At 38.9% G+C, this 24285-nt stretch overlaps 1 protein-coding gene across 1 annotated transcript; it reads left to right on the top strand.

Moving 5' to 3' along the window:
• The first annotated feature begins 2993 nt into the window (after nucleotides 1-2993).
• Nucleotides 2994-20456, top strand: LOC144646317 (patched domain-containing protein 3-like). Its single transcript, XM_078505864.1, has 5 exons — nucleotides 2994-3099; nucleotides 9155-9267; nucleotides 12724-15083; nucleotides 16451-16807; nucleotides 17064-20456. Exons 2-5 carry the CDS (start codon nucleotides 9185-9187, stop codon nucleotides 17219-17221), a joined length of 2958 nt encoding a protein of 985 aa, XP_078361990.1. The 5' UTR covers nucleotides 2994-3099; nucleotides 9155-9184; the 3' UTR covers nucleotides 17222-20456.
• The last annotated feature ends 3829 nt before the right edge of the window (nucleotides 20457-24285 follow it).

Below are 24285 nucleotides of genomic sequence, written 5' to 3'. Positions count from 1 at the left end.
AGAGAACTTTAAGATTATATAAATAGAATTAAACTTACCGCGCGAATTGCTGAGTCCGTCACGCTATGATGCGTGACCACTTTCGGGGCTCTCTCAAGTACTTATGCTGTTCTTTGATTGGCTAGTGAACTTTGCGTGCTTGCTGGGAAAGACAAAAAAGGTAACTTAAGGTCTCGGGGGACACCTTAGGCTCATCATTATGCATTTATTTAAAGCGTATGCACGAAGTACAACGACTGACATCGACAACTTTACGAGATATTTATGACTGGACAAAAATATGGGCGCGTGCGCGTGATTTGTAAAAAATTCCTGTTTCTTTGATATTTTAACCAATTTAAAACAACACTTAGCGATATACGTTCATATAGATTGTAGGAAGTCTTTGAGCTTGTTTTCATTTAAATTTGAATATTTCTGCAACTCAGAGTAATCACAAAAATATTTTGCATAAACAATCGTGTACTTTTTAAAAACGCATTGTTCTCACCATAAAAGAGTGGAATATAATTACCATAATTACATCTCTCCTTGGCAAAATGATCGTATTTGGGTCGGGACACCTTCGGAAATCTCAAAGTTTGGACTTTTCCGACAATTTTGTGGCAGAGAATACAGCACGGATACAGAACTTCATGACTTGCCACTGCAGATAGGTAAACTATGAATACTGTAGTGTGTCACAACAAAAGCGGAATTTTAAAAGAGCGCTTTTAGAAAGAGGTAGAAGACATTAAATTCAAATTTGCGCACTTAAACCGCCATAACTTGCTGGCAAACTTTAAATTAAAAAATCTGCTTCTGTTATGACACTCTAGAGGTATTGACTGATTAGTTTTTGACAAGATCACAGTCTGCTGTATCCTACTCGTTTCGCAAACTCTGCCACAAAATCATGTTTTTCCCAATTTGGCACTCACGAGGCTATAACATCGCCGTTAAATGCAATGTACCAAATAAAAGATGACATTCACAATCTTTCATCGTTTCTTTATGTTTCTGTAAAATTTGAGCTTAATCGCACCCATAACAGCTGAGAAATAAGCGTTTTAAAAGATGCAGGTCAAGCAAAATTTCCCTTCATGAATTTATTCATGCTGTAGGTATCCCCCGCGACCTTAAATAAAGCTAACACGGTTAACATTGAAAGAATCTCCTTAGAGAAAATTAGCTTTTGCACAGATTATTTCAAGGTCAGGATGTGCGAGAAACTGTATCATAACCAAAATAACGCTAGTATCAATAAAGCTATTTAAGAAAACCAGGCAGCTTTTCCTTTTATATGAGAAAATGTAGAGTATCCGCTGCAAACGAATTTATAAAAGATGTCTTTTTGTTTATCTTGTTTAGTAGACGAGTTTGTCCAATAAAATAGCGTGCGCTAAGTTGCTCTCATTAAAAACGTTTTCGTGTAGTGTTTTTATTCGGAGTAGGCGAATTGAATAACGGTTAAAGTAGCAACAGTATCACTTTAACAAAATAAAAAGCTATTTTTACAGTTGAAGAGGTTGAGTTATATCTCTCGAGAGCCCTCCTACTTATAGCTAATCCAGTTATTTCAAAACTACTAGAGGACTTCTTGGTTTTTTTTTTGCAGGGACAGAGCCGAAGGGCTCTATCTACTAAAAACTCTCGCCATTACTGTATATCCCAAATTTAAGTTTTTCATCTTTAAGCTAACAAACTGTAAAGTTGAGGTCGAAATGTTTTCCTACCTGAAGATGAACTTGAAGATTTCCTTCCTGAATGTTTCCCCTGCTAGTTCAAAGCTTAGTTCACTTCTTTGACACGCAATGCCTCTAGCTCCTTATTCGCTCTTCTCAGCCCGTCTAAGTTCTCTCTCGGACAGTCGCGAAATGAAAGTGATGAGATTTTTATATCTCGGAGCGGGCTGATAGCCAATCAGGCTGTTTCAGCGCTACAGATTCAAATCCTCTTTTTGCATGCAGTCGTTCACGTTTTATCCAAAAATGCGGAAGGAAGTTCGTTTCTTCAAGTGATTTTTCTGGAAAAGACGTGCCATGTAGCGCGCGCATTTGGTAACCTGAGTTGTCTAAATTTAATTGTGTTTTTTTCCATCGCAACTAAGTTGTCATATGATTGATATGTTTTTGTGTTATGTCAGCAGTGACCGAATTACGAGAAAGCATTATTTTATGGTATGCACTCCGGACTCAAACATTTTTCTATATTATCAGTGGCTATAGACGAAATTCTGACAGCGACATGCAAACCTTCTACAATTGCGACGTTAAAAGGTTTGAAATTCAGACGGGGGACGTAAAGAACCCACCCCCCCCCCTCCCCCCCCTTAACAGGGCCTCTTTCAAACCGAAAAAAAAAATGTCAGAAAAGCCTTCTCTCTCTCCATTTTCCATCCTCCCACACCCCTAGATGTCTTTCAAAAATCCCACTTTAGACAACACTGTTTAGAGGGAAGAGGTAGCGAGCTTGCTTGCGTCTGTTTATGCAAACAAATTCTCTGGAGAAACATGCTGCATTCCATTCATATTTTAATAATGACCCGGTTTTATAGGTCGCATTTCCGGAATACCTTCAAGAGGTGATTTTCCCTTTTAATTTTCTTTCTCTTTTTGTTTTTCAAGTCAAATAATTGATTACTAGCAGACTGCCATCACTTCGCCGCATTTTGCCTTTCAATTCTGAAAAATTTAATTGTGTAACTTCCCATTAAAACTTAGCTGCCGGATCCTTGATAAGTTTCTGTCATTTCGCTCTTTACTGACAGCTGTCAATGAACCCGCCTAGTAAACGGAGAAGAAGCGCGTGCTTTTATGTGTGTCTGGAAGCAACCCCTGAACTGACAAGGTCATCCCAAAGGCCCTTTTGGAATCGATTCAAACTGGCGATTGACATGTTTACTTATCGTCGACTAACGAATGCTACTGTGCACGTTCTCGACAATCAGGAAGTAAACGAACTTCAGCCGCTGGTCAACTGTAGTCGAGATTATAAGAGAAATGCCTGTTGCTGAAAACGCATAGATGAGCGCTTTTTTGCCGACGCGCATGGCTGTGGTTCATCGCTGCACTGCCCCTTGATGAAACTTTTACTGAAAAGAAAAAAAAAACAAGAAAGGTAAGTAAAAAAGGACAAAACGAGCGAGTGAGGTAGTGTCTGTTTACTGTCGGAAATATAGCGAAAGCAGCAAATTATGCGAGACTTTTAGATATATATTTCCGCGCCTTTCTGGACCTCTTGTGAAGAATTTTATGTCGTGGTTATTTTAGAATGGTACAAGTACATTTGTCTTTCTTTTTTTCTGATATAAAATGGAAGGAAGCTAAAATTCAGGCGACCTCTGCGTCTACCGAGCACTGCAACGGTTGCGTAGCTGGAGAGATACAGAGAGAACAACACAACAACAACAACAATTTCTGTTGAGCAGCCCGTGCAGACTGAGTAATTTTTTTTTCTTCTTTTTTTACATTGTGTTTCACAAAACTTTTCACAAACGGTTTCCGAAGTTTGTTTGAAATTCGCGAAGTTCGCTTCGAACTTTAGGGGGAATTTCATTAAGTAGTTGTCAATCAAATTACGAACTTCGAAACGAAATTGTGAATTTCACGTGCAGCGAAGTTGAAAGGTCGAGGAGTTCGCAAGTTGAGAAGAAGTTTGTCCAGTTTGTTTAATTTGGTGAAATGAATCCGTTCCCAGTACAGCAAAAAGGCTAAAAACAATCCCAAGTCCATGCAGTAAGGCAGGACATCAACGGACTAAAAAGCAAGGCTGCCCTGAAAATGGTTTGTGAGTGTTACAACTGAGTTTTCCCGGTTGTTAGTAATCCGCGTAACGGCGGAACGCGGAACGGCGTAACGAGAAACGGCGGAACGAGATTTTTTTTCTGTTTTTTTTTTTTTTTTTTTTTTTTTTTTTTAAACAAACAAATCAACAAACAAACAGTAAATATATGTCACAAAATAAAGGGCATGCATATCTTCTTTTTCTTTCGAGGTCGATCTAGAGCCAGGATTTCGAGTTTATTTCGAGTGAGGATTTCAAAAAGCGCGACTGCCCTTCGGGCTTTCTCGCCCCAATCGAGACAATGAAACGTACAAAGTCGAATCAAGTCAACGAACCCGTTGGAAAAAATACAAGGGCCTGAAAAATTGCTGATTTCGTAAGAAAACGAAAGAAAGAAAATGAAATGCCCGCAATAAGGGGTATTTTCAGTTGGTCACCCATCCAAGTACTAACCCCGCACAACAGGGCTTAACTTCGGCGATCGGACGAAAACCAATGCTTTCCTTGTGGTATCAGTTTCAGACGAGACAAAGGGTTATAAAGAGTCTTGCAAATAGAGAAAAAAAGGAATACCTAGTTTAAATGGATCTTATGGACAATTTGGCACTTTCCTGCTAAAACTGGACTTAACTTTTATGAACTGATTTACGCGCTCGTTCTGATACCACATGGAAAACAACGGTTCTTGTCCGATCGCCGAAGTTAAGCCCTGTTGGGCGGGGTTAGTACTTGGCTGGGTGACCAACTGAAAAAAAACCTTGTTGTGGGCTTTTCATTTCTGTTCTTTTTTTTTTGTCTTACAAAATTAGTAACTTATCAGGCACTTCTATTTTTTTGTGTCAAAGGCTTTGTTGACTTGCTTGGACTTTGTACGTTTCCAGTGTCTCGATTGGGGCGAGCATGTCCGAAGAGCAGTCGCGCTTCTCCTTGATATCCTCACTCGAAATAAACTTGACATCCTGGCTCTAGATCGACCTCGAAGCATAAAAAAGATATGCATGCCCTTTATTTTGTGAGATATATTTACTGTTTGTTTGTTGGCTTGTTTGTTAAAAAAAGAAGAAAAAAAAACAGAAAAAAAATCTCGTTCCGCCGTTTCTCGTTACGCCGTTACGCCGTTCCGCCGTTCCGCGTTCCGCCGTTACGCGGATTACTAACAACCAGTTTTCCCAATGTCACCCGACAACCGACTAAAAATAGATTACAAGTTCTACTGTGTACAGTTTCAAAGGGAAAAATTTCAACAGATAAACCAGTTTACATATAAAAAAACTGTTTGTGTGTGCCGTAAAAGTCTTCTAAAGAGAAAAAAACGTTTTCCTTCTTGAATACTCGCCACATCAGTTTGGAAAATCTGTGAAAACCAGAACTTTTCAATTCCGTGTCGTTATACTTCTGTGTTTACACACCACGCAAGTCACGCCATCTGTCTGTTGGTAATAAACTCTGTTCCTCTGAAATAATTTGTATTTGCAAAAAAATAAGCTTTGGTTAAATTTTTTTTACTAAAAAACAACACTTGCTTTGGAACAATTGAAATGTGTATTTATTTACGAATTACTTATATTTTATTATTAAGGACAGTGTAAAAAATTTGGGGGGATTTCTCAAGAAAACCCTGTATTCCCAAAGCATAACTACCAACCGAAGCATTTGTTTACGTTATAAAATTGAACTAGAAACCTGAACTTAACAAATTAAATAGACTGCTATATCCGACCAGTTTGTTTTACCTGTAACTTAAAATGTTCCAATGTTTACAGTGTAACGCGCTCTCTGACAGTAGAAGAAAACTCAACAAGCTGGAAGCTAAATAAAATAATCTTTGACCTTGAAGCCAACTTTAGATGATTTCCTGCCTTCCTGGACTTGAAATTGCCTTTCCTTAATGTACCGTGAACGGATTCATTTCACCAAATTAAACAAACTGGACGAACTTCTTCTTAACTTGCGAACTCCTCAACCTTTCAACTTCGCGTCACGTGATATTTACAATTTCGTTTCGAAGTTCATAATTTGATTGACAACTACTTAATGAAACTCCCCCTAAAGTTCAGTTCGAAGTTCTGCACCGTGTGCACGGTCTGCAGTCTGCAGTCTGCAGTCTGCATGGTCTGCGTTTTATACCGACCGCTAAAAACATACGTCAGGATTCTCTGATTGTACTTGCAAATTCATCCAAATTGGTACATATGTTTATTTTTCATTCAAATGGTGAAGTCTTTCGAAAATTTGCTTTTAGTTGTTCAAACAGCACGTAGTAAACTGCGAAAAAATATTTCTGAGATGCACATCTGGAAGCAAGAATAGTTTCTTTTTGTAATCGGCATTAGAGGAGCCATAATCAGGAACAATTGAAGAATATTATACATAATTTTCTACTACACCTGGGATGTATGAGAGTGAAATTGAATGACCCAAATGAAACCAACTCGTAGCAATATGTCATGTCTTGATCAATTCTGCAATCTGATTGGATCTGTAAGGCCTGGTTCACACTAGCCGGATATAACGACATAACGACATGGACATAACGACATAAAGAAAAGTTCAGTTCTTTCCTTATGTCGTTATGCTTATGTCATTATGTTCCAACTATGTCTTTATGTTATGTTGTTCACACTGGTGACATAAAACGTCAACGTGAGGTGTTTTTTGCATGTTGCTAGTGTGAACCAGGCTTAAGCCAGCGACGTGTGCGTGCAGCCGTCTTTAATTTCATTTCGCATGGAATTGAAAATGGCGACGGCAAATGTCGACAATTTCATATTGGGCCTCCATCGTCCTCGTTGTTAACAGAAATGTTGTGCGTCGTTTGGGAAAGCTCATGTTCATCAAAGTATACAGCAGGATTGCACTCAAAGTTAAAAAATGGGAAACAAAACTTGATGATTCCCCGATGGACGCAAAAAAACAAGACGTTAATTTATATCGTAAATGCTTACGTACAGCATGCCCATGGAGTGGTTAAGAAAGACGCCTACAGTTCTTTATACATCTTGAAAACACAGAAAACATAATGTTGGTTTCACCAGTGCATGCTAATCAGTGTTTGACGACTCTTTGATCACTGTACCGAAGTTTTCTTCAGTGCCAGGTAAAATATTAGCATATTTCTATCAAAAACTTAAGCTTTATAAGCTTAATTGTTTTTTTGCTAAAACATGTCAATGTCACGGATCGATTTTTGTTGTTATTGTTTTTACGGTTTTTAGTGAAACCACAATACCCCTTGAAGATTTCATAAATTTGCTGTGGTGCCTATACTAGAACAGTTTATGATATATCCCCGCAAAGGGAACATTCACCCAGATATTCCCTTTTAGGGGTTGGGAGGAGGGGGGTGGGTATGAACAGTTCAAAGCATCACAGCAAATTTAAATATTCAAGGCATATTGTGGTTTTACTGAAAAGTGTATTAAATAGATTTAACCAAGCCTAAAAGTGGAGCTCCCCGGTAATTTACTTTGCCCTTTATCTAAATATCTGAATTCACCAACCATAGATAGGGAAAAAAATTAGGACTTGAACCCACGATCCAATAAAAAAACCATTTTTTGGTCAGTGGTCAACTTTAAAAAACACGTGACCTCGATGAGTTATACACCTGAGCCTGTGATATGGTCATGTGATACTGGTCAGTGGACCCCTTTATTGACAGCTGTCAATTGACCATAACTTGGATGCCCAGTATCAAAGAGGTTAGGGTTAATATATATCTAGAGTGCACGACGTACGTGCAGATGTACATGTACGTATATGCTCGCGAGCTAAGCTGTTAGCCATGTCATGACCATGGAAACTCAAATCCATGATTTTCCTATTTCTGTGGACTTTCTATGGTTATGGGTCTCTGCTCTGCGGCCCTTTGGGCCGCTGTGAAGCTCCGCTAACAATGATTGTTGAATTGGCTAGCATGGAGTTCGATCAAACTACCCCCGGTAACAAACAGAAGAAATGAAGAAATAATATCTTTTAAACGCATATGTACAGCCAGTCGTGTTACCATGGCAGGGCTGCAAATAACAGTCAGTCATCGGACATTGGTTGACCACAATTTGCTCATGTCCGACAAAATCCCAAGTGTGATCGGACATGATGTCCGGATAAAATTTTTTGATCGTAAATCATTTTACGGCAACAATGGGCAAAATTCAACCTTTTGTTTTGGTGATGTCTGACCAAAATTTTGTTTTGTCTGACCAAGATGGTGTCTTTCTAGGACAAATGTCCTGTGAAAAAAAATATTTGCAGCCCTGCATGGCAATGAGTCTATCACATCTTCAAAGTAAACTCCACTATCCACTTGCTCAGTGGTAATGATTGTTAACATAATGTGAGTCACTTAATTTTATGTCATGTTATGTTTGGGACACCTATTGTTCATGCACTTTAATTTCATGGGGTTTTTGCGGTGATTTTATTTCTCAGGTGATAAGCAGCTTTTGGAGACCATTACATATTTTCTATTCCCTATCCAGAAAGTCAGCTATTTAATGCATCAGCTCTTGCAATTTTTGATGCATACACTACACCATCTGTAGTTATAAGCTGTTTATGGTTTAATGATTTCAGTATAATTTTTAGCATGTATAGATGTTAGTTTTTAGCTGTGAGTTCTTTTAGCTATGTTAATGAAGGTCTGGGCGTGCTGGTTTAAGCACTTGTTTATTACTTAGTCTGCATTTGGTTGCAGTAAAATATTTCTTGCATTTTAGATGCATACTTGCATTATGCATTGGTCATGTATATGTAGTTGCTTTAGTCACTTGTAATTGTACAATGGTACAACGGGTATTTTAAGACCAACACTCCGATCGCAGTGCCCTACTCTTTATGATGAGAGTGTGGGTTCTTTAATGTCCCCTGCTGACCATAACACTGAAGATGTAGGAGAACACCATCCTTATATATGAGAAGACTTGAAAATCTAACCATTTGTAGTTGTCAATATTGCAAAGGCAGCATATTCTCCTCAGCTATTTTAAGGCCCAGTGTTGGTCTGATGCAGGACTCAAACCTGAGACCTCCTGCAAAGTCTGGAGCTCTACCAACAGAGCTAACTGGTCAGCTGTTGAAGCTATATAGCTAATCGGTCAGTATTTATGGGGTTCCAATTTTGTCCTTGTAGTCTGAGATGGGGACGCTAAATGGGGAAAGTCTGTGTCGAGCTTAGGGCTCATCAACCTAAAACTTATCCTGGTTCCCATAACATTAAGAGTTAGGAGTATTTTTACTCCCTCCTAGATGGAAGGCTAGTCCATCAGAGGGCCCCACTCAGGATAAATTCACCAGTATAATTATCCGTTTATTCACCTAAGTTGAGAGTCAGGTACTATACAAGCAAAAGCAAATGAAATGTGTTTTTTTTTGTCTTTTGTCATCACAGTTAGAAGCCTTAAACAGTCAGTATCTGAACATGATGGGATCAGCTGTGAAAAAGAACACTCAGATAACAAATGAAAGTGATATAAAAGAAGCTGCCTCTACATCTGCTTCAGGGTTGGTATAATTATAATTCTGTGTAGGTTTTGTAAGGAGTTTGGGGTAGGTAGCTAATACTGGGTTGGGTGGGCGAGGATGTAGCTAAGAAAACACTAAGCCGGCTCATCAACAAGCCCATCTGGCTTTGGAAGCTCTAAATGTTTACCTAAGTCTTTGTTTTCATGTGAAATTTCAGCTGGATTTTAGTTCTCTTTTAGTCGGTGAAATTAGCTGGCAGCTGGCCCTTAGCGACATCCCTGGGTGGGAGGGGAAAATGAGCTGTAATGGTTGTAAGGAAGCCACTCTGATTAAGATGGATTCCCTAAGTCAGACCTCTTAACCTCAATGAACCAGAAATCTGGAGATTGAGGTCAAAAAATCGGGAGATTTTAGTAAAAACCGGGAGAATGATCAACTGATGACCAAAAATAACCAAAACCAGGTGCTTATCAAGGGAAAGTGTTTGTTTCCTGTTTTAGCAACACAAAAATTAACGTTATTTTTACAGCTTAATGTGTCTCCTATATATATGGTCATCGATTGTGCGTCTTATAGGGAACAAACTAATAAGTACTTTTACTGACTACGGATTTACACAGAATTGGCACAAGAGAATCGCCTTAGTAAGCCAAAAAATGACATTACACAAGGAACAGCTTGTGACTCTGTTTATCTTGTGATTTTTGTGTCTCATCATGAGACTGTGAGATTGAACTAAAAAGCACGAGTCTCACGGCAAAGTCATGAGACTTGAGAGGTCTGCTAAGTGACCCTGTGATTAAATTCTGAAGCACTCCTGAGAAACTTAATTTCAAGCCTCATAAAAATGCTTACAATTACTATTATTTTATTGTTTTGAGCATCAGACATTCCAGAATGTCCGAGACTCAGGGACATTTGCACATCTTCGTGAACTTTCTGTCGTGCAGGAACCCTGCATTAGGCCGAGTAGAAATCTTTCCAACTCGAAAGGAAACAACTATAATTTTCGATAAAAGGCAATCGACAAAGTTTACTATTTTTAACCAAGCCACAGTACAGTGTATATGAGTCGCAAAGCGCCAGCCGTCGCTACTGACAAATATAGCATTTCCCCCGCGAAGATAAAAAAAAAAATGCTTGAACTGAACTGCAAAGAAACTGTTAGTTTATTAATTCTTTAAAAGACAATTCAATTCATCCATGATATGTTCGAAGAACAATGCACAGGATAAACCTTCTACTCATACTTGATGCAAAATAGTCGGTATCTCGAAGAGATCTTTGTATTCAAAATGTTACCATATTGCTATGAATTCTTTTTGGTAATTAACCAGTTAGTCGTGCCTTTTATATTGCTAGAATGTTTAGCAGAAACTGTCTTTAATGTTTTAATACGCACTATCCGCAATTGCTGCCTGTTTCAGTACTAAATACAATGTTCTGAGATGATGTAGGAGTTAATGTGTAGTTCCAGAAAATATCCATGACCCCCCCATGGAAGGCCACTGGAAATTCCGAGGGGGAGGGGGGGTTCAAAGGCCGTAATTTCCGAGGGAGAGGGGGGTTCTTGTGAAGCTAGTTCTTCCAAAGGGTGACGAACCACTTATAAAGTACTAAAAGCAACGTGCTATCGATCTGAAGTAGAAAAACATACTTACCTACGTTGTTTTCAAACAAAAATCATTGCTCCCGAATATTGAGATGAGGTTATACATAAGCTTTATTTTTTTCTGTTTTCTCTTTAAGTTAGCTAGCCCTGCAATCGAACTAGAGGTAGCCGAGTTGGAGTTTATAGCGCGGTCCTGCCAAATCAACATGGACAAACATTGAAGCATAACCTGCGATCAAACGATCATGAAGCATGTGTGTCACGCGTACGATTGTTTGTGTTATGATTTAGAACGCAAATATTAAACCTTAAAGTTCACTCTGTCATTTAATTTTCTTTTGAAAAGCGCAGTTAAATGTGTATGAAAGAACCTAAATTGGATACTTGCGTGCGGCGTTGTGTTACGTTTATTTACGATGGAGTTTATTCGAAAGGTTTCAAATTACTTTTGACATATATGCAAATTTTGCCAACTTTTGTGCCAGGAAATGTTCGCAGAAATTGTAACATATCTTCTAGTAAATTAATGACTAACAGTGAAAGAAATAAAAAGGCCCAGGCTTTAAACTAATTAAAAAAATATTCTAGCGGTGTGAATGAAGTTTTGAAGCTACATGTTTACATACTGATTTCTGATTTACAAGTGATAATCACGCACGTATTAAACGTTTCTGCCGACTTTATTTAGTGTCCCAATGCTAAGGATACAACTAGATTGTTACAATCGTCCTACATTTTAAACTACAAAGCAATTTCGAATTTTAAAGGGTGTTTAAAAATATTGGAAATTTCTGGGGGGGGGGGGGCCTCACAGACCCTCTGGAACGGAAATTCCTGGGGGGGGGAGGGGGGTGCAAAACAAAAAGCCTTCCGTGGCGGGGTTATGGATATTTTCTGGAACTACACAATATGAAAAAAGTTGGGTAGGGGATGACTTTTATCCAGGAAAGCTTGTAACAGGTATTTTTTTTGGTAGCAGACAAATATAAGGCTTATAACCTAGGGGCTTAGAAGCAGGGGAAGGCGGGGTTGTTTGGGTCCAAGATCGGAAGCTGTCTCTGTAATTTGGTTCACTGAACCAAGAGTACATTCAAATTACAGACACCTCTCTAATACGGACACCTCCCTATTACAGATCATTTCCGATGTCCTGACAAAATTCTCCTATATTTTCTTTCAAAACCCTCTATAATACGGACCCTTTCTAATACGGACAATGGACACTAAGTCTAAAATTCCCTTGTAAAAAATTTTACCACGATCGCGCTGCGTTTTTGGCTGCCGCGATTCCCACTTTGCGGTACGATTTGCGCCGCGTTTTTGGCTGCCGCGATTCCCACTTCGCGGTGCGATTGCGCTACAATCGCAGTACGATTTGCGCCACGTTTTTGGCCGCCGCGATTACCACTTAGCGGCCCGATTGCACTCACTTACAATCGCGTCGCGCATGATTGCACTGCGGTTGCATCAAAATCGCGACGCAATTGCGGCCATCACGGTGTGATCGCGATTGCGGTCAAATTTTTACCAGGGTTGGCCCCAGGAAGCAAATTCGTACAAACTAACCTCTTTATTACAGCCGACACTGACGGTGATCAGGTGATGATAGTTTGTGTACGCAATACTAAATAAACATCAATGCATTATTCATCTTAGATGTTTTCAGAATTGTTCTTTATATACATTTACTTTTCTACATGCAACATTGCATTGTAAATCATTTTGTTTGAAAACAGTGATTCATACAAAATATTGTAGCTGCGATGTACCGGGTACCGGGTACTCTACTGATAAACAGTGTCTCAACGATGGATAGTAGCTCTTTCGTATGTCTAATGAAGTGTTTTTGTTTTTGTTTTTGTTTTCTCCCCTTGTTTATTTAGGTCTTCTAACCTCAGCTGTCATAGCGTTTATTCAACATGGTTGTCTTTCTGCAACTGGGTCCACAACATTCTGGAAAAACTCTTTGGTGCAATGGGACAGATAATAAGCAATCGTCCTTTTACCACCATAGCAGTTGCCATTTTGATTGTTGGGGTGTGTTCGATTGGATTCTTATGGATAAGCCCTGAAAACCGAGCAGCTAAGCTTTTTGTGCCCCAGAACAGCAAAGCTATTCAAGACCTGAATAAAGCAAATAAATTCTTTTCATTGAAACTTCGCCAAGAGCAGGTCATCATGGCTCCTAAACATGGAGAAGATGTCCTTGGTGTTAAGTACCTCAAAGAAGCACTACAGGTACACAAGGCTATTGAAAATTTGACAGGTTACACTGACATCTGTTCAACAAGGTCAGGATCTAAGGCAAAATCAAAAGAGGACTGCATGGCTGTTAATCCTTTAGAACTTTTTAAGTTCAGTGAGGCAAACTTTGTTAATATCACGGGAAAAATCACTAAGGCTTTCACCTGTCCAGGGCTTGTAATGAGTAATGGTCGTCCATCTTGCCTTAACATGCATAAAATGTTTGCTGCCATAAGCAAAAACATGTCCACCAATGAAGTCTTGAGTGCAAATGCATTAAAGGTAACATACTTTGTCAATGAGCCAAACAGTGATGAAGAAAGGAAACAAGTTGAAGCCTGGGAAGATTTATTTCTCAAAAAACTTTTAACTCTCCGGGATGACTTGACAAGTGTGACACTTTACATTTCTGCAGAGAAAAGCTTAGATGATGCAATTGCTGCAAGCAGCTCATCTGACATTCGTTGGTTTGCGCTTACTTTTACTGTCATGTTGCAGTTTGCAAGTTTCATGGTTGGAAAACTTTTTCGTAACCCACTAACCGGACACTCTTTGCTTGCACTTGGTGGTACCTTTTCTGTTGGTCTTGGTATCCTAGCTGGGTTTTCTCTAGCAATGATGATACAAACTCCTTTTATAAGTATTGTGGGTGTCCTACCCTTCCTTGTTATTGGCATTGGTCTTGATGATATGTTTATCATTGTTGATTATTTGGATCGCCAAGAGCGTCATTTGAAAGTGCCTGTGACATTGCAGAAGGTTATGTCTGGTACTGGTGTAACTATTACCATGACAACGTTAACTGATCTGGTAGCCTTTGCTGTGAGTACGTTTTCTCAGTTTCCATCCATCAGTTACTTCTGCACTTATGCTGCTTTAACAATCAGCTTTGCATTTCTCATGATTGTGACTGTATTTGTAGCTTTACTATCCTTTGATGTGCGAAGAATAAAAGCAAATCGGCGTAACTGTCTTCCAGTGTGTTACGCACCTGACCCAAAAGAGGGGCAGCCTCCGTGGGATGAGCCACACCCTCAGGTGTCAAACAAATTGATGGAAAGGTGGGGAAAGTTCCTTATGCGTCCCAGAACAAAGGCAATGGTCGTGTTTATCTCACTTGGCTTATTAGCAGCAGGTATATATGCTACTATTCATCTAGATCAAGAATTTGACCGATCTTTGTTAGCCAAAGAAGATTCTTACTACAAAGCCTTCATCAAAATGGAACGTAAATATTTCACACTTCCCACAGAAATCAGTGTTGTTTTGAGTGGAAATGCGGAGTACCAGGAGTTGTCTATCCAAAATGAAGTTAACAAGCTTTCTAAAATTGTGGCAGAGAACAAATACTATGAGAGGGATACAATTACATGGATGGGCGCATTCTCAAAGTACTGTAGAGAGCAAAACAAAACTTGCAATGGTCATAGCTTCACAAGCAGCTTGAAAAGTTTCCTGAGCACATCTCAATACAGTTATTTTAAAGAAGACATCAAATTTGGACAGAATGAGAGTGATATCGAAGCCACACGCATGGTTGGTTTCATGAAAAGCTCCTCCAGCTCGGTGTTTAGAAAGGATGCCATGTTATCCATACGTAAAGATCTTGCCAGCAAGTCCAAGCTTCCTGTTTATGTTGCATCGGCGTCCTTCATTTTCCTTGAACAGTATGCAGTCATAGCCTCTGAAACAATTCGTAATCTGACCATTGCCGCACTGGCCATTCTCATTGTTACTGCGCCTTTCCTGGTCAATCTAAGTGTTTCCTTCTTGGTCTTCTTCGGTTTTGTGTCTTTGATTTTTGAGTTGTTTGGCATGATGTGGTTGTGGGGTGTCTCTCTTAACTCAATTTCTATGATAAATCTGGTCATGGCTATTGGTTTTGCTGTTGACTACAGTGCGCACGTGGCTCATGCTTTTGTGGTTGCTCCAGGCAACTCAGCTGAGAAGAGAGTGATTCAAGCACTTGCTCATGTTGGAGCCAGTGTTCTATTAGGAGGTAAGCGTATTGAGAAGATGTTGTAAATCAGTATGCAGCAACGCCAACAACAACAAAAAACCAAGGGTCATGCATCACAAAGTGTGAGGCAGCAAGGCATGCGATCCATGTCGGTTAGCCTAAATAGCACTTTGGTTAGCCTAAATGGCACTCCGGTTAGCCTACTGTTAGCTTAGGTAGCTTGCAGTTAGCCTTTTTATTTGGAGTAGGGATTTATGCCTCGCATGCCTCACTGCCTCCCCTCGCATGCCTTGCTGCTCGCTGCCTCGCACATTCGTAAGACTCAAACAACAACAACAACAGCAACATTAACTAATAAGGGCTGGCTAGTGGTTAATTCAAAAGTTTTTGAGGTGGCGGGATTTTTTAGTCTTGCTAACTGAGCAATCAAGACTCTGAGGTGGTGTTGCAAAAAAATTTAAGATGGTGAGACCGTGAATTTTGTCTAAAATTTTGTGAGATGCGTCCTTTTTGATGGACCATTTACCACCCTTTTAACTAAGCCACCCATTAAAATCTCAGATGCAAGTGAACTGCAAAAAATAAGTTGGTTATTCTCTAGTAATTATGAGTCCATAGCTCTTTGAATGTGTGGTTCCAGATAACATCCATATCCACACCCCATGGAAGATCACTAAAAATTTAGGGGAGGTCTCACAAGCCAAATATTTTAAAAGAAGATATGAAGCTGAAATGGAATGTCCAAAGGGTTGAGAGGTTACAACCAAAAAGTCTTCCATGGTTGGGGTATGGGTATTTTCTGGAACAGCACAATAAAGAACCCTTCCATTGTGCACTGTATGGCATGTTTCAAGAATTTTGACTTTCAGTTGACAAGTCATTGTTTTAATTTACCAATAGACATCTAATTATGCCTTTTTTTTTTACTTATGTGCAAAATCCTATTCAAAGCACACCACAGCCCACAGCCTGACTTTAAAAAATTCCCTCCAGTGGTGACCCCCCTGTACCCTGATAATTTAGCAATAAAATAAACATGTAGTAATATAACTAAGTATAAGCAAAACTCCAGTTTCTGTACAGTGAGCATCCTTACTCCCCCTGGATGGGATGCCAGTCCATAACAGGCTACCTTTCAGCATTTAATTTTCCAGTACCCATTTATATACCTGGGTGGAGAGAGGCGCTATGAGAGTAAATTTTGTGTCTTACGACAGGTTGCCAGTTATCGAACCCTGACTACTCACTCCATCCAGAATCCGGTGTACTAACCATAATCTAGGCCATCATGCCTTGAATGAATAAGCCCCTTGTTTTTGTCAGTAATATTATTCATTTTATTATTATCGTTATCATTATCATTATCATTATAATTATTATTAATATTGAAATTAAATCTTGTTTAGGTGCCAGCACTCTGGTTGGAATTGGAATGACAGCCTTATCCAAGTCTGAGATATTTCAAATCTTTTTCAAGATGTTCTTTAGCATGGTCTTTCTTGGCCTTCTTCATGGGCTTTGCTTTCTGCCAGTCTACCTGTCAGTTTTCCACAAGCTCACCTTGTTCACTCATGCAAGCAGCAGTGCTGAATTGCGTGACAGTGATGTCGGAGTTGCCGAAATGAAGGAAGGCAACACTAACCCAGCAGTAGAGACAGAGCTAAACGACAAGCACATGGAACAATCTGGTAGCAAAACAGCAATACAAGTCGGTTCTTTGAATGTTTCATCCACTGAGGAATGCAATGGTACTGTTGTGAAAGGTGGGTTTATAATTATTCATTAATATGTACTAGTTTTATCTGCAAGCATAGTTTAAAAAATATTAGTACTGTACGTATGCATATGTATATTAAACTACCAGGTAAAAAGTCACGACCAGATTGGTCTCCTAATAAGGGATTTTATTAGCCTGAATTTCAGTCATCTTCTCCGGTCGCTTACTCCTGACATTTAGCAGCTAATGCAGTAACTGGCATTGTTTCTCCAAGGTTCTAACCATCCATACTTTTCCTTTAGACATGGCCGAAGACGGGGACTCTAGTGGTCTTAATGATGACCTTGCTCCTCATCCTGCCTGCTTATCAACAAGCAAAACCATGGACAACTGCAGAGAAGAGGGCTGTAAAGAAGAACACCCCACTTATTTGCCTTGGACTAGTGACACAAAGGTTTAAGCAGCCAATTAAAGGAGAAGCTCATTTTAAATGACACTTTTACTTCAAGCTAACTAAAAGGTATGTCCAAAGAGTATTCAAACCCTATGAAATCCCTTGTCTGAGGTAGTCCGAAAATCGAGAACTGGCCCCCGCCATCTTGGAGTAACTAGGCGGCCTGGCAATGTATATGTAACGTCAAAGAGCTCAACCTGAAGTTTAGCGGGAAGTTTAAATATTGTTTAAATACTTGACATTCCTTGTTAATTTTGTATTGGCTTGTTTTTCGAAATGCCCGTTTATTGCAGCATCATTTTGCGCAAACTGAGCTCTAAGAGAGTAAAAGTTGAGCTCTTAATGTCACGCATACATTGCCAGCTGGCTGCTAATTTTAACTCCAAGATGGCAGCAGCCGGTTATCAATTTTCAGACCACTTCAGACAAGGATTTCATAGGTTTTGAATACTCTTTGGAAGCTGAAATTTTGGCGAGTAACATATCTTAATGTATTACCTTTTCATTGGCGTGAAGAAAAAAGGTGCCGTTTTGGAATGAACTTCTCCTTTAAACACAGTGATTCACTGACATGAGGTACACATAGTGTGCGCTAACAGCCAAAATAACGAATCTTAATGAACTATAAGTTGAAAAAATATATATAAACCCCATTAGCTATAGCTTTATGCAGTTTCCGAAGTACTGAAGTTTTCAAATATTAATTATAGTTATTTGGAGTATAGTATTAATGTAAACAGAAGTAACCAATCAAGGGTGTGCAAAGAAAATCAAGTGTGATCGATAGCCTGGGACTAGTGAATTTGCTGATCGGCAAGTGACATATTTGGACTTTTTAGTTGGTAGATAAAGTAAGGCAACTGAGAAAGGCTTTGGGGCTTGCACACGATGGTTCTAACTTGCCCAAAGAAATACCCAGTTTCTTTACACCCTGATAAATTAATTTGTTTGAATGTCATGATGTGGTTACCACTTCAGTTCTTTACCTTTCACTAATTGCGAAAATCGTTTTGCAAATACTAAGTGGCAAAAGGTCACTGTATTGTAAGTGTACATATTGAGTTGCTGGTTACGTAACTCAGCAGCTCAACTAATGGCCCATAATAGTTTGGACTTTCTTATCTTTGGCATTCTATTGCAGCAAGCTCAATGGTGTGGCAGAAAAATGTCACTGTAAACCATTTAAGACATCATCAGTTAACATGCTCAGTTCCAATTGGCATCAAAAGAAATCAAAGATACCCTATTTTGGACCTTTTGAGGCTAATAACTTAAAAAAAAAAACTAATCAGTGTTTTTGATCCATTTTTGTCTAATCACCATAACAGGGTCCCAAAGGCCGGGTTGAAAGGACCATGCACTGTACTAGGCTTCAGGACCTAAAAAGCCAGGCTCCAGGGCTTCAGCCCTCCCCCCCCCCCCCCCTCCAAAAAAAAAAAAAAAAAAAAAAATGAGGCTCTGAGCTCTGTTCATATCAGTAGTGCTTAGGTTTTCATGCTCTGCAGCTAAGACCTCCAAGCAACAAAATGATGGGGCTCTAGGCTCCACAGCAAAAACTTTGGGGCTCCTGAACTTCAGCCAACCCTCCTCGCCCCTTTGGGATGCTGGCAAAAATCTATGATATATATTTACTGTGGCTGATATTAGTCTCAGAAGGTCAGAAAAAGGTTATCATTGACCTTTTTGATTAATTGCCTTCTCAAACTCAATAATTCATCAAGCTAAAACAAAGAAAATCATATAACCATGAAGAAGGTTTGGATACCTGGTCTTAATTAGCATAGATTTTTTACGATTGTATTTCTCCGTTTACTCTAGTTTTTGTTTCAAGTGAGAAGATAATTATATCAAATACTTGCAGAGACAGTGTTTCATTGGCTATCCAAACACCTCGAATTTTGTCAAAAATACTTCGCTGCACGTGCTATTTTCAACCCTCTTCTTGGTGTTTGGATATCCTGATGAAACACTGTCTCAAGTGTTTGATATAGTAAATGACAGCAAATCGTAATGTCAAGGCATCCTCAATATGTTCATTGATAATACCTTAAAATTTCTTTGTAAAGTTAATCCTTAGCGTCATAAGTGTAGCTGAGTTTGAATGTCAAAGACGGGAATGTTTAAACAATTATGAGTCACCTTTAGGAGTTGTGTACCGGATGGCAATTAACTTTAAGAAGTTAGCATAAGTTTTAACATTATTTTATCAAATTTGCGGTGTTTATAACCTCTGATGTTTTTCTACCTTACTCAACTATTATTCTGAGATACATTCTCATCCCCAGAGCCGCTTGTCCCTCTGAGCCGGTTGAGCCTGTGCACGAGAAACAATAGCTCTGGGGACGCGATTTGATTGGCTACATTTTAACAAAGGGAATTTCAAATCTAGCGAATCAAATCAACCGTTTTAAACTTGTATAAAAATGGATTTTTAATCGATTCATGTGATTAGCTGCTCCTTTTGTTAACATCCAGCCAATCAAATCATGTGTCCCCAGAGCCACTTGTTTCTCGTGCACAGGCTTAGCTGGCCAAGAGGAACAGGCGGATCTGGGGACGAGAATGTCTAAGATATTTCTAGAATGAAGGTAATGTTGTACACAGGTCCTTTCAGCTAGTGTAAACGTGTTGCTGAAATTGAACTGTTGTATATATTTATTGTAAAGACCTTCTAGTTCACATGTTAATGTTTAAAATGTACCGGTAAGACAAGCCAAAAATATTTGGTTTGTAGCAGGGATGGTTAAAAATGGATTAAAAGGTGTTGACACTGGTTTTATAAACCATGTTTGGACGTTCAGTTACTATAACATAATCTTCTTCAGCTAAAAGATGTAAATTATTAATGGCATCCCCCAACAAGGATGCCATTTATTAAAATAATACTCTACATTTTTTACCTCAGTGAAGAAGGTTACAGCAGTAACCGAAAATGCAAACATATAGTTTATAATGCCAGTGTCGAACCCCTTTTTAATCCAATTTTAAGACAAGCCATTTATTTCTTAATGAAGAATTCATCAATGAACAAATAGTTTTGATTTATCTAACAACTTTCTGTCTTGTAAGCCACGTAGGATCTATACATAATTCCTACTGTATTGCTAACAATATTGATGCTGCATTTCTTAGGTCTAGTATTTTAAGAGAGGATGTCACTTTCTCTTTGAGGAAGGTTTTTTTTTTTTACAGATTTAGATACATTTTTATAGCAATTCAAGTAAACAAAAATAAAACACCAGTTTCCTTCATTTAGCATTGTCGAATGACTGCTTTTCACCTAATCTTTTGCAATATTAGCCAAATATATCCAAGAAACGTTATCATTTATAGAGGATAATACATGGTTGCGCGGAGATATATAATTTATCTTCGAGTGTTCAAATGGATAGCTCACGAGTGAGCGCAGCGAACTATCGTATTTAAACACGAAAAGTTAAATTTCATATCTCCAAGCAACCATGTATTATTCTGTTTATTATATAAACCTATTTTACGATGTTTTTGACGATTTTCCGAAGATTTCCGAAAATTTTCAAAATGTTGTCCGAAGCTTGTACGAATAATTCCAAACATTTTCCGAAAATTACCGAAGATTGCCAAGGAAGATCCGAAGATGTTTCGACCTAATATCGATTTACTTTGGCTTATTGAACATTGAAACATGGCAAACTCTGCGAAGTGATTGGTTAAAAAATGATATCACACGTGTGGATATCATTTTTATCCACACATGTGTGATACCATTTTACTCGATTTGCTACCACTCGCTAAACCACTGCAGTTTATAAATAATATTATTTCCTGACTGATTGTGGTCTTGTTTCGAAGGGTGTGACCAAATGTCAATTGTTAAAGTCACAAGTCTGTTAGAGGTGGAGAAAATCCTTTGAATATTCAAACAATCAAAATCTAGTCCAATGTAAAAGTGGTCAGCTTTCGCAGTTTCTACCTCGTTATAAACAAATTTCTGTTGTTTCAACATTCATGTGTAAAAGGAATGTGTCACGTATTTTAGCTAAATTTAGGCATGGAAAATGACCATCAAATTCGTTGAAAAATTAAAAATAACCCCTTAAAACAGTGAAGGAACATTTCAATGACAAAAGCCATTTTGAAAAGCCTTTTGACCATTTCAAAATGGTCAAAAGCGACGAAGATTGAAACGGATTGTGATATGGGTTGTTGAAATATTGTTGGGCTGAACAGTTATCAAAATTAATCTTGTTTGCTTGTAAATTTAAATCATAACGCCCATCCCAGGAGACACATTTGGTTGCAATGAAGCTATGGTTTTGTCATTTAGATCCATAGAAGTAATTTCTTTGCAGACATTAAGTTTCATAGCGATTATTTGCAAAAACGTTATGAAATAAACTTAACTCAGCCGTGACACAGTCCCTTTAATGTCTCTGTGAAAAGGGGGATTTCCCGAACAAATACGTGCATTTGAAAGGATGTAGCCAAGTGTCCGTTGTGTGCAAACGACAAAGCGAGAAGTCCCTTAGAGATGGAGAAAATCCTTCCCGATTATATTCAACAATAGAAATCCATTTATGAACAAATTGGTCTACTTTTAAAATGGTTGATTTGGGCAGATTTAAACTCATTAATGATTTTCCATTGTTTTAATATTCATGTGCTAATATCTCTGCGGAGAGGAGGATTTTCTGGCCGATTGTGCGCGCTTTTGAAAGAGGGTGTGTCCGTGTCTATTGTGTACAAGCGTCAGCGTTGGAAGTCTCTTAGGGCCTGTTTACATGGAAGGCGGGTGCCCCGGCTAACCGAGTTACCCGGCTAACCGAGCTACCCTAGGCGAGCCAACTTTTCATACGTTTCTTAAGAAAACGCATTGAAGCCTTTACATGCTAGAAGGGTAACCCGCCTTGCCGGGGCACTCGGTCTACTTGCCCGGGGCACCCTTCTAGGCGGGATAGCTTTTTGCCATGTAAACGGTTATGCCCGAGCTATCCCGGCTTGCCGGGATAAGTTTTCGCGCGTGTTTTTAAACTAAATTTGAAGTTAATGGCATAAAATGTATAAATTCTGGACCCAAACAGTGCTATTTGATCAAAATTAGTTTTATCAGTCGGCTGGAAACATTTCTTTGAGCAACAGCCAATTAATTCGAAATTTTCATGGGAATGATTATCCTAATTCACGACACAACAAATTTCATTTCAATTTGGCGGCCAAATACTGTTGAATTTCGATTGAATTTCGTCAAAAATGAACGCAGTAAATATCTGAGAACTTGCACATCAAATTAAAATAAGTTTTAAGACGAAAGGCCTTGATTATTCAGTAAAAAGTCATATTTTTCTTCAATCATTTGGAGCTAGATTGTTTTCCCACGCCGTGACACGCTTCAATGACGCTGTCTCAACTCGGGTAGAAGGGCTGTGAATTCTGCATGTAAAGGCGGGCTATGTAAGTTTATCCCTTCTAGCCGGGTAACTCGGTTAGCCGGGGCACCCTCCCTCCATGTAAACAGGCCCCTCGCGGAAAAATTCCTCACTGAATATTCAAGCAATAGAAATCCGTTAATGAGCAAAATGGTCCACCTTCAAAATGGTTGATTTGGGCGGTTTTCTACTCATAAACAAATTTCTATTGTTTTAATATTCATATGTTAATATCTCCAAGAAAAGAAGAATTTCCAGGTCGATCGTGCGCGCGTTTGAAAGAGGGTGTTTCTGTGTCTATTGTGTACAAGCGTCAGCGTTGGAAGTCTTTTACACGCGGATAATATTCCTCACTGAATATTCAAACAATAGAAATCCGTTAATGAGCAAAATGATCCACCTTCAAAATGGTTGATTTGGGCGGTTTTCTACTCATAAACAAATTTCCATTGTTTCAATATTCATGCGTTAATATCTCCGCGAAAAAGAAGATTTCCTGGTCGATTGTGCGCGTTTGAAAGCGGAAGTGTCCATGTCTATTTTGTGCAAGCGTCAACTTCGCAACACCTTGAAGCGTGGAGAAAATCCTCACTGAATATTCAAACAATAGAAATCCGTTAATAAGCAAAATGGTCCACTATGAAAGTGGCTGATTTGGGCCGTTTTTAACTTATTAACAAATTTCCATTGTTTCAATATTCATGCCTTAATATCTCCTAAAAAAAATGCTTCTAGTGTATCTTTTAAAATTTGTCAAGAACATGTAAGCGTTTCTCTAATTTTTGTTGGATTTTTTTCATGATTCGTGAAAAAGTAAGCGCCATCCGAGACAATATAAAAACTTTTTTTCGCTGCAATTAAAACGCGTTAATTAACAAATTAGAAATAAGCACAAGCACACAAGCAAACGGCCAATTTTGGATAACAAATACTACAAGCTCTAAATGAGCTTTTACAGGCCAAATCTCTGTTCTGTTGTCAGCATACGTTTATTCTTTTCAGCGAAACTTTATAATATACTGATAAATGGGTGGGAACATGTAATGTTTTTAAATTTTTTTTATACATTCATTTAATGATTCGAGGTAAAGTTAGCAGATTCCACGGCAAGCTAATGCAGTTTTGCCGAAGAACTTGACGCTGAATATGAACTGATTGGCCCCCTTTTACGAACTAAACGGCTAACTAGCGATGCGAATGAAATTGAATGGGTCACAAACGATTCTTATTGAGCCGAATGGACGGGTAAAGGTAACAGGTAATGTGCGCATACGAGCCTAGTGGCCTATCAGGCCGGAGCTTCTAGCGTTTCCTTAGCATGAAACGACTGGTAGTATTTCTACTACCTCCCTGGATGGTATGCTAGTCCATCGCAGGGTCATTCCAGCATTAAATTTACCGATCCATTTACACCCGGCTGAAGAGAGGCAGTATGAGAGTAGAGTGTTAAGCTTAAGAACATAACACAGTGCCCCGCCAGGGCTCGGACCCGGACCGCTCAATCCGGAGTCTGGCGCACTAACCATTAGGCCACCGCGCCTCCCGAGTAGGCAGATTCGTCGGTAATAATCCATTTAGTTTCAAAGTATGCCATTTAATTTATGATGCGCCCTTATTAAGTCTGATTAGGCCTTCACTGAGAACATGATTCATTCATTTCGTAGA

Source organism: Oculina patagonica, chromosome 3 (genome assembly GCF_052425735.1).
Source record: "Oculina patagonica isolate OP01 chromosome 3, crgOcupat, whole genome shotgun sequence".
In the NCBI taxonomy this organism is placed as follows: domain Eukaryota; kingdom Metazoa; phylum Cnidaria; class Anthozoa; order Scleractinia; family Oculinidae; genus Oculina; species Oculina patagonica.
This window is presented reverse-complemented; position numbering and strand designations above follow the sequence as displayed.

What these genes read in the sequence shown, in the direction of transcription:
- LOC144646317 (XM_078505864.1), top strand. Translation starts at nt 9,185, where the DNA reads ATGATGGGATCAGCTGTGAAAAAGAACACTCAGATAACAAATGAAAGT. An exon ending in GCCTCTACATCTGCTTCAGG is followed by an intron (nt 9,268 to 12,723) that starts GTTGGTATAATT and finishes TTGTTTATTTAG; the next exon opens with GTCTTCTAACCTCAGCTGTC. An exon ending in CAATGGTACTGTTGTGAAAG is followed by an intron (nt 16,808 to 17,063) that starts GTGGGTTTATAA and finishes CTTTTCCTTTAG; the next exon opens with ACATGGCCGAAGACGGGGAC.